The 11,470-nt window shown below is 40.6% G+C and overlaps 1 protein-coding gene across 1 annotated transcript; it reads right to left on the reverse strand.

The window, feature by feature from the left end:
- Positions 1–386: 386 nt before the first annotated feature.
- Positions 387–10,978, reverse strand: CSTA (cystatin A). Its single transcript, XM_081542721.1, has 3 exons — positions 10,743–10,978; positions 2,020–2,121; positions 387–634 (listed from the first exon to the last, which is right to left on the reverse strand). Exons 1-3 carry the CDS (start codon positions 10,806–10,808, stop codon positions 506–508), a joined length of 297 nt encoding a protein of 98 aa, XP_081398847.1. The 5' UTR covers positions 10,809–10,978; the 3' UTR covers positions 387–505.
- Positions 10,979–11,470: the final 492 nt, after the last annotated feature.

An 11,470-nucleotide genomic window follows, 5' to 3' on the forward strand; every position in this document is an offset into this window, starting at 1 on the left:
GTATACACAAAAGCATGTAGACACATGTTTGTTGCTGTTGTTCAGTCGCTGAGTTGTGTCCGACTTTGAGGTCTGTCATAGCTTTTCTTTAAAGAGCAAGCATCTTTTAATTTCATGGCTGTAGTCACCGTCTGTAGTGATTTTGGAGGCCAAGAAAAAATAAAATCTGTTACTGTTTCCATCTTTTTCCTCATCTGGACAAGGGAACAGCAAACTACTTCAGTATTCTTGCCTTGACAACCCCATGAACAGTTGCATTAGGCCTCAGTAATTTTTCTAAGATTTCCAGTTGATATCAGTTTGCATGGAATTTCTTGTAGCTCAAGATATAAATTGATTTTGAGAAAGAAAAGGTAATTATTATTATATAAAATAGACGAGAACTAGTTGAAGAGATTAATTTATTGGAAAAGGAATGCTTCTTTATTGATAGCTACATTTATTATTAGCAGGAGTCATTAATCAGGTGCTAGAGGAAAGAATCGACCACCTCAGGAACACGCTGCTAAAAGCCGGTCAGCTCATCATCCTTGGTTTTGTCAACTTGATAGCCAGTAAGTGTCAAAGACTGATTTTGTTGAGGAAGGCTTTTGAATACTTTAATGTGAATGTAACGATTATCACTTGTTTTTATCTGGAAGTTGAAAAAGAAAAAGGAGATTGATTTATTTGCGTGGATCCATATCAAATGAAAAATTTACAAACCTATAAAGACTTTGCAGCAATAAACTTTTTTTTGGAATAGCATTCCTGGACCACCATTTTTAGACCCTTGGTTCCATGGACAGAGGAGCCTGGCAGGCTACAGTCCATGGGATCGCAAAGTGTCAGACAAAACTGAGTGACTAACACTAACACTTACATAAACCTACTACTTTATTTTATGAGAGAAAGCACAGGCTAAAGACATGGCAAGAGGCATAGGTCCTGTGCACAGATGAAATCCAGAATTACGTTTCATTTTCAAGGATGCAAAGATCAAGAAAACAGGTGACAGCCTTTTCGGAGATTCTATTTTCTGACTCCCAAATTGGGATACTTTGTCACATGGTTTGAGAAAGAAGAAAATCAGAATTGCCCTAGAAAATCTGGGATGTGCTGTTCTCATATCTATACTATAACTTGCTTTATAAATGCCCAGAGGTAAAACTGAGCAGGGGCCAGGGATGAAGAGTCTAGTTTTCCTTCTAAAATAAAGGGATATTCCTGGGAAATCATTTGTATGAAGACTGAAATGGTAGTTTGGGCATGAATCTGGGACCTAGAAAACTATGATAAGAATTTCCACTTCTGTTTTTGGTTTAGACAATGAAAGTTCTAAAATATTTATTTATTTATTTATTTGGCTGTCCTGGGTCTTAGTTGCAGGATCTTCGGTTTTCATTGTGACATGCAGGTTTTTTAGTCGTGGCTCGCAAACTGTTAGTTGTGGCAGATGGGATCTATTTCCCTGCCCAGGGCTCGAACCTGCGCCCCCTGCATTGGGAGCATGGAGTCTTGGTCACTGGACCATCAGGAAGTCCCCATGTATTTAAATTATGTTAATCAAAATGCTTACTTAAAGGGCAAAAGTGGTTTAAATTATTTGCTCAGCTACCGATTCAAGTCAGTCATTCCTTAAATCCATTCAATTCAGGCACACAAAATCACAAAGCTTTGAGAGGGAAAGAGCTTCAAGATAGCATCTGGTCCAGCCCCACATCCTGAAGATCCCACATGAAGAAGCCAGGGTTATGAGCTAAACACGCTCTGAATTCTGAATCTTTTTCTTTACATCTTCTGGAAATTAAGTTAAGAATCAGTAGAAGAAAGCCTTCTAATTTCACACGAAAAAGATGATATAAATATACCATCATCTGCCAAGTTTGAGAGTTACCACTTGGGAAGTATCATGCTAGGTAGGTGTCCTGATTTAGGACAAGGAAAAGGAACAAATGATAAAGTAGGGGTGACAGGGAACATCACATAAAATGAAAGATACAATATCTTTTAGTGCTAAAGTGAATGTTGAAGTCTAACCTTAATGTAGTAATTTATTCCAGCAACCACTTGAGTTTTATATTCTATGGCTGTAAATTCTTCATATGTCTCGTTTGTTTTTTCTTCAAGCTGTGGTTTAACCTTAAGAAAAGAGTATGAAATAGAAGTCATGTTTTTATGGCAAGACAAGAGAAATTTAAACAACATAAAAACTTCTCTGCCCGTTGGCCTCCCCTTTCCTGGCCCACACTGTGCATTGTGTGTTTGCATTATGCATCGACCAAACCACTCCCATTAGCAGGAATACCTGCTAAGCCATAAAGAGCAACATTCTCTTAACATCAACAAGACAACTCCTTCAAAGATAACATTCCTCCTTGATCTTGTCAGGTGTCACATGACATACCATATTGCTGCTTAGATCTGGATTAAATAAACTGTCAACTAAACATCTTTTGATGTACAGCCCTTGGTCTCAAAAAACTTATATACCTGTGCCTTGACTTCTAATGGGTGGAACATTAATGAACTTTCTGAGATGCTCTTCCTGGGTTATAATCCTCAAATTCAGCTCGAATAAAATTTCCATTTCTTTCTTAAATTAGCTGATCATTGTTTTGTCAACAAGAGGGAACAAATTACCAAAGCTATATTGAACTCCGCGTACGTGATCTACCAATTTGTTAAATATGTGTTTACAAATAGTTAAATACATCTTTGATTAATAAAAGTGGGAGACCAGGAATTCCTACTTAATTACAAAATTTTTTTATTTTGAAATAATTTCAGGGACTTTCCTGGTAGTCCAGTAGTTAAGACTTTGCCTTCCAGTGAAGGGGTTACAGGTTTGATCCCTGGTCGGGGAACTAAGAACTCACATGCTTTGTGACCAAAAAACCAAAACGTAAAACAGAAACAATGTTGTAACAAACTCAATAAAGACTTCAGCAAAAATTGTCCACATTAAAAAAAGATCTTTAAAAAAAATTCAGACTCAAATTTGCAAAAATAGTATAGCATATCTCAAGGTCCTTAATTTAATCACATTTGCAAGTCCCTTTGCCATGAAAGGTTTCAGGGATTAGAATGTGGCCGTCTTTGAAGGGCATCCTTCTGTCTACCAGAGGGGGACACAAGCTTAGATGCCAGCATTCCTGAACCAAGCATGAAAAGGCAGCTAGAGAATCTCAGATGGAATATGTAAGTTTTTACTAAGTCTGTCAGTTTCCAGTAGAGTATCCCTATACTGAATCCCTGCTCTCAGCTGGGCATGATACACTAGTGCCCACGATGGTTTCTCTGACTCAGTGTCTGCTAAGAGTAGAGTTCTAATCTTCGGTCTGTGTGGAGGACCGGAAATAGCTTGTCTTTCAGGGTGGAGAAGAGTGAGAGGGAAGGACTTAGGCTCAGTGGAACTGCTTCTCAATCTTCCATCAGGTCCCCTGGTGTTAGCTGTATGCCTCACTCTTGTCTTCCTAAGTTTCTGATGTTGCTAATGCTTGAGCCATTTTGGAGTTCTGCACCATGAATCTGCTTGCTTCTGGCTCAGACATTCCCCTATGTGGCTTAGGCTCTGTCTAGATGATTCAAGTCATTTTACATTGTTCGTGTTTTCCATCTTTCAAAGGTTTGTTGAAAAAAAATCCACAAAATATTGTTGATATCTCTGAGGTGTTTGCCTGTCTCTCATTGTCTTCATATTTGTGGATATGACTTTCCCCTCCAACCCTTTCTTATCACTTAGAGGAAAAGGAAATAAGAGTGTGTGTTTGATATACCTTGTTTATTGGGAAGTTGCCTCCCTGCCCATAACTGAACATTTTATGTGCATATATGGCTTCAATCAGGCCTCCAGTGCATCTAGGGTTCTCCCAAGGCCATCTGGTCCTTCTCTTTAGTGGGCAAATGTTTTGAATCCTTTTCTATTGATGCCTCAGTTTGGGTACCAGAACTGTTTTCAAAGACCTAGACATTTGGGGAGTTCCCTGGCAGTACAGTGGTTAGGACTTGGTGTTCTCATGGCCAGGGCCTGGGTTCAATCCCTGGTCGGGCAACAAGAGCCTGCAAGCTGCATGGCACAGCCAAAAAAAGACCTAGACATTTGCAAACTCTTTAAGCCCTCAGACCATTTTTGAAGGGCAAACACTTCAGGGACCACCAGCCATTTCTACTGTATAGATGGGAAATCTCCAGAATAGATGGGAAAAATGTGATTGCTTTTTTGGGATGGAAAGTGAAGTTGCAAAGCAGAGAAAGGAAGAAGACAAATAGTGAAGAAAAAAGAGAAAGAAATGGGAAAAGGCAGGGCACAGGAGAGAGAAGAGAAAAGTGGCCAAGTGTGCAGAGAGAATGAGCTAGGGAAGAGTTCAGTATCTTATCGCTTGCCCCATTCTCACCCTTTGGAGCCAATACTGGGTACCTGTGACATTAGGAGCTGAGTTGGGAAGGGTTAATCTTGACACTAAACCCTGAATTATCTGTTTAAGCTTCACTTTGCAGATGAGGAACCTGAGACTGTGAGAGAACATGACAGCTAAAGGCTGAAAAATTATTAATTATACTTAAAGTTTTAAATACCTTGAATAGTAAGTATCTGATTTATCTTTTTTTGAACCCTGTATCAGACATTTTTATTTCTTATTGTCCCAGAAACACATCTGAATCTGTAATTTGGGTTTTCCCATCGTATCTATGCAGCCCACAAGTCCAGAATTTTCCATCAGAGAGTTGATTTCAAATGTCCTTGTTCATTTTCATAAGTGCATGGACATTTGACAGACTGTGCACCCTGACTACAGGTTCACTGTACTTACAACCGGTAGCCCTGCTCCTTCTTTCCAGCAAAACAGATTTGTATTGCTCTATTGTTGGATACTGTGAACCTGGATGATGAGATTTCAGGTGAGGAGGAGGAAAGGGGCAGAGTAGAAAGGAACTGATCATGAAACCTTAAGTTTCAGAAGGCAGGTTGGTGTTGAAAGACCCTCCCAGGATGGGTGCTAGGAGAGTGAAGACCAGCGGGGAATGGTGGTCCAATGTGGTGGTAAATAGACAGACCTTAAACTGTACATAGTTGCCCCTTACTTTCTTCAATCTGCTATGCATGATGGTGGTAGAGGTGCTGAAGGGAACAGCATAGGTTGGGGTCCAAACCAGGGGAAGGATGTTATCAGCAAGGAGCAGCTGATAAAGTTCAGTCACCCCAGAGCTGTTCAAGCTTTTCTTGTTGCTGCAGAGGATGAATCTTGGTGAGTTGTTAATTCTCTGGGATATGAGGATTTCAGCCTTGCTGCACCAAAGACGCAGGCGTTTCTCCTACCTTCCCCAACTTGTAATCATCCTGCAGAAACACACTTGGGCTATGCATAATTTAGGAAAAATGAATAGAAAGATTATGGTGGCAGCATGGATAGGCCATTTTTGGGACATTTTAGAGAGTAACAAAGGAGAATTTGGGTAGCAGCATGAAAGTACAGTGGGGTTGATGAGAGGTGATTTGTGGACATTTGTCGCCTGTGTTTTGAGGGCTGGAGAAGTATGGGGCAAGGCAACCAGCATACAAGAAATAATGGCACCCGCCTTAATAAAGGAGGACAAAGTCTTAGACCAGAGAGAGGCATGCAGTCAGCAAGGAAAAGTAAATCAGAGGGTTCTCACATCAGATGGCTGCAATCTTCTAAGAAAGAACTGAAACACCCTCTGGTCAGGCTATGGGGATTGGAAGGACTGAGAACCTGAGGAGAGAGAAGGTCCAGTTCCACCCCTGGAGGGTTTCTATAAAAGAACCCACAGGATGTGACTGAAGGCTATCCGGCAGCCCCAGGGCCCTGCAGCTGGTGTTCACTGGTGTGAATTTGTAGATTTGTAAAGGGTGAGTTTTCTGTGATTCTACATCTTCCTTGCTGGAGGAGAAGCTGAGGAGGAAGTGGTGGCAATGGGAGTGACCTCTGATGGAGGCCTGTAATGCCAGAGCTCATGGGGTCATGGAAATCAGGGTGGAGGAGGGTAGGAAACCACCGATGATGGGCTGAGGCGTGCTCTGATGCAGATGGAAGGTTAAGTGCCTGAAGGACTCTGGTGTGGCTGAACCACAGCTTCTCTGTACGTGGGGGCAATGGAAGAGCTGATTGATGAGGAGGCCGTGGTCAGAGAGGAGAACACACATTTGTGGGTGAGTAAGAGCCACAGCATGCTAACTCCCAGGTGTGTCCATAATGGTGTGCAGATGGGGTGTTTGTGTGTTGTTTTTGTTGCAGGTTTTGTATGGTGTCCTGGCAGACAAAAGTTATGATCTGTGTGTATGCCAGGAGTGGTGTTCAGCAGCCAGGTTTGACTTAGGGGTGTGTGTGTGTGCATGTGTATGTTTTGTGTGTAGGCATCTGTGCATGTATAATAATAGCTCTTATTTCTAAATAAAAATTATTGCTATAACATTTCTTTCCTGTATATAAACATACTCAGAATTCTCATCCAGTGATTTTTCCCATATGACGTAAGAAAATGGATCAACCAAAATGGTCCAGAGGCTCTTGCCAGTGGGCCATTCATTTGGTCCTTAATTACATATATTAAGTATTAAGTATTTACATACTAAGTAATTAATCACATATATTAATAATTTACATCTTAAGTAATTAATTACACATATTAAATATACATAGTCAGGAATGGGGCCATTTTTTACTCTTTGTTTCCTTGTGTGTATCCCTTTTCTCCAATTTATTTTATAAATTTCCCTGAGGGTTGCTGCTGCTAAGTCGCTTCAGTCGGGTCCAACTCTGTGCGACCCCATAGACGGCAGCCCACCAGGCTCCCCCGTCCCTGGGATTCTCCAGGCAAGAACACTGGAGTGGGTTGCCATTTCCTTCTCCAGTGCATGAAAGGGAAAAGTGAAAGTGAAGTCGCTCAGTCGTGTCCGACTCTTAGCGACCCCATGGACTGTAGCCTGCCAGGCTCCTCCGTCCATGGGATTTTCCAGGCAAGAGTACTGGAGTGGGGTGCCATTGCTTCCCTGAGGGTAGGACCACGTTTATGTCCCTTCTCTTCCTGTAGCAATTCACTCAGTACTGTGTACATAATTGGTTTTCTCTTTTTTAAATTTTAACTTTGGCCACACAATGCGACTTGTGGGATCTTAGTTACCTGACCAGAGATTGAACTCAAGCCCTCAGCAGTGGGAATGCTGAGTCCTAACCACTGGACCACCAGGGAATTCTCAAATCAATGTTTTCTGAATGAAGAAACCAGGGTTGTTTTCCCTCATAACAGCTGTCTCCCCAGATAGGAAAGAAGATAGAAGAGAGGTAGGGAGACTGTTGAAGGAGGAGCTTTATTCCTCTGTACTCTAGAGAAGGAAATGGCAACCCACTCCAGTACTCTTGCCTGGAAAATTCTGTGGATGGGGGAGCCTGGTAGGCTGCAGTCCATGGGGTCGCAAAGAGTCGGACACAACTGAGTGACTTCACTTTCTTTCTATAGTTTCTTTTGGAGAAGGAAATGGCAAACCACTCCAGTGTTCTTGCCTGGAGAATCCCATGGACAGAGGAGCCTGGTGGGGCTACAGTCTACGGGGTTGCAAAGAGTCGGACATGACTAAGCAACTAACACACACTCTGGACCCAAGTACCATTAACAGCCTTTAATACCTGATACCACCCATTACCATCCAGTCTCTTTTATCTTCAGAATAGAGAAAGTCCTTTCTTCTGCCTTCAAAGATGTTCAAGACTTCTCAAACCCAAGCCCTGTGTTTGGTTTTCTTCTCTTTCTGATTCAAGCTCTTTCTTTCGTTCTGATGTCAAATTCCTTGAAAGTGCGGTCATCATTTTTCTTCGATGCTTTCCCCTTTATGTGTGATGACCTCCCCCTCCTCTCTTTGCCTCCCCAATGGGTCCTTCCTTCAGCTCGCATTCCACTGAGAAGCTCTCTGATAAAAACAGGGAAAGCTGATAAACTTCATCTCCTCCAAGTATATCTGCATTTTAATAGGTGAATTTTTAAACTAGAAACACATTAAAACATCAAAGGAATAAAACTTCAAGGTAGATGACAGGTAAGTGGAGGTCTTCCCTGGGACCCCATCAAATCACATTAAGTATGTGATTACCTACACCTACCCATTTCCCTGGCTCTGCCCAGGAACTTAAATAATTCTATAATCTTGGAGAAGGTGTTGATTAAATTTCCTCACCTAAAGCTGGCTGGAGTAATATCTGCCTCTTGGGGTTTTTTGTGGGGGATTAAGTGATATAATTGAAGTGAAAGTGCCTCCTAAACTCTAAAATGTTTTCTAAGCTGACTATCCCTCAATCTTCCAGCACTTAAATGGGAATTGTCACCTGAGGCTGTTTCCTGTGAGCAAGGGAAGACAAGTGATAATTGGGAGTTTAATACTGGAGGAACAGAGCTGCCACACAGGAATTATTCACCTGAAAGTAAGAACGTTTGACCAGTAATCTCTAAAGTTTTTCCTGGTTCCAAACCTATGATTGTGAAAAAGCACTTAACTGGAATATGTTTTATATTATGTTCTAAATATCTTGACTTCCCTAAATGGGTTATAGACTTCCTGAGGGCAGGGGCTGTATCTTATAGTCCTTATGGATCTTCTATAACATTTAACACAATGCTGGACACCTAAGAGATATTCAAGAAATGATTCATTGATATTAATTTCTCATGTTGATTTAAAAGGGAGGCTGGCTGCTTGTACAGAGAAGGCAAGTTTGCAACATTGTCTCCTCCCAGTGTATTCCCCTCACTCCACAAGCTTCATTATGTTGCTTCCATAAATCTGGAGATAGGCTAGCTTCTTGATTAGATGGTTATTAACCTCTTTGAATCTCAGTTTCATCATCTGAAAAACGGAGGTGATGTCTTCCCTCCTTGCTCCAGGGATTATAAAAATCAAATGAGAGGCTGAATGGAGAACAAGGCTATTAAAACTGCAAAGCATCTTTCTGGGCTGATGCAGCTACTCAATAACTAACTCTTATTCTACCTCTCTGACAGAATTGAAGCCAAGGTGAGCAGGAAGAAACATACTTTCAGCTTAATTTATACATTTAAGGTGTGGCTTACTGATAGATATTATTAATAATGCAAGGCCTTCTTATAACTTGTTACTTAAAAAAATTATACTTGTGAACCAAGATAGGCTTTATAAAAATCATTACAATTTTCTGCACCTTCTATCTTCTTCATTTCAAATATCTGTTATTCCCACCCCCTTACAGCTCTGGTCCCTGAAGAGTCTCAGGAATTTTCCCAGGTCAGGAATGATCTCAGGCAAAAATCAGAAGTAAACAATTGTGATGCCTCACTTATGCATGTTCACTTCCAAGTCATTTCTTTTTTCTTTTTTTGGCTGTGCTTCACTGCATGCAGGATCTTAGTTCTCTGACCAGGGATCGAACCCATGACCCCTGCATTGGAAGCATGGAGTCTTAACCACTGGACCACCAGGGAATTCCCTCCAAGTCATTTTTATACATCTGCTCTCAGTCCTTACAGCTTGGAGTTGCAAGGCAAGAGGTTCTTTTCACCTCACAGATGAAATTGAGAATCTTTTGCTGCCCTCTGATTTTAGAAAGCCCATCTCCTGTCATCTTCTCAGAATACCCTGTGTCGAGTCCTGCAGGCAAGTGAGGTCATGGACCACAGTCTGGGGATCACCAGAGCTGATTAGAAATGTAGAACCCCAGGCCTACCCTAGACCTACTGAGTGAGAATCTGATCTTTTAACAAGACTTCCAGGTGATCCATGTACCCATTCAAGTTTAAGATCACTGACAATATAGGGATTCCAGTGAAGGCATTAATAACTTAATATTATCTTCTTCAAGAAAGGATAAGTGAGAAGGTATTTACTGTTTTAAAAGAACACTTGAAAGGAAAATACTTAGCCCCACAGAATGAGTGACAGAATTCCAGGCAACAGAGACCTTCTCTGTGCTCTAACATAGAGAATCCCATCTCTTCCACTTACACGTGAAGCTAGTCTTTGCCAGTGTCATAGAATGAAAGGGCAGGAAGGAATGACATAAGAAAATAGGGCAACAATTTATAAATCCAAAATAGTAATTTATATATTTTTTATTTTCATAAAAATGCAATACAATCAATTTTTATTTGATAGGTGATAACTAATCAGACAACACTTAGAAAAATATATTAACCTGCTAAACACATTGAATTCTATTTTCACCATAATCAATTTTGAAATCACCATAGACTATGTCACTTCTCTATTAGTGTAATCTCCCAAATACTAAAACATTGTCCATTGAGACAAATTTGTAGAAAGTTTGTAAGTGGATCATTTTTATGATTTATTCTACATTCAACTCATTAAAACTATCTTTTCCTGTAGTGCATTTGAAGTCTGGTTCAACGATAGTTAACAGCCTCAGACTTTAATTACATGTTGGCTACACTTGGTGAGAAAAGACAAATTTCATCAGAAGCTGAATTAGTAGTCCTAGAATCATACATTGTAAAAGCTTTAGAGATGATCCCATAAAGATTCTTCTTTTACAAATGGGGAACCTGAGCTCAGAGAAGGGATGTGACTTGCTCAAGATCACTCTCAGTTAGGATTATCAGAGATTTCACCTGAAAAAATTTCCAGTTAGAAGGAAGTCTGAACAAAACCACTCATTTTCCCACGTTCTGGTTTTCCTGTTCACCTACACAATTAACCCAGGGCCAACCTAAGAACCAAGATTTGGGATCAAACCTTTTCTTAGGCTGCATTCACTCACCATGTTAGCAATCTCCTGGATTTCTGGAGTGGCAGGTTTGGCTTCAGTTAAGCCTCCAGGGATCATTTTGGCTATTTGTGTCTTTTCTGGGCAGAATGCTGGCGCTGAAGTGGTCAGGTAAGGGTGGAGACTCTGGTTTTTAAAGAGGCTGTTGTCCACAAGCTCCGCCTATAGAATGTTTTGTTTTCCTCAGAGAGAAAAAAACACAGGGAAAATGAGTATGCCTTGAAGTAAGACTTCTTGGTTCCTCAGTGGAAAACACTAACAGGACTTGGGAAGAATGAGGGGCTGGGGAGGAATGAATGGGTGTGTACAAGGTGTTGTGTTGAAACAGGAGTTTCCAATGGTTTCATCCTGTTGCATCTGCAGTATGAAACCCGAAACCACAACCAGAGTTTCCCAATGTTTAAAACCTCTAACAAAACTTTATTTTTTCAAGGAATACTTTTTAATAATGTCAAGGCCGATTGTTTAAAATGGACTTAACTTTATAAAAAAAGAGTAAAAGATCTATCTTGAGAACCTTGGCTGGATATTTGTATTTTACTTTTATCTACATTTCTAGAACTGCTTAAAATACAGAGAAACACAAAGAATAAAACAACAAACACCTTTATTCTTATCATCCAGAATTTAAACTTTTAACATTCGGTCATATTGCTTCCCATCTGTTTTTTTTGGCAGCTGTTTTCAAGAAACAAACTATCACAGTTTCCCACTCCCTCATC

This window comes from Giraffa tippelskirchi, chromosome 2 (assembly GCF_054371585.1).
Source record: "Giraffa tippelskirchi isolate mGirTip1 chromosome 2, T2T-mGirTip1v1.2.pri, whole genome shotgun sequence".
NCBI classification, from domain to species: Eukaryota; Metazoa; Chordata; class Mammalia; order Artiodactyla; family Giraffidae; genus Giraffa; species Giraffa tippelskirchi.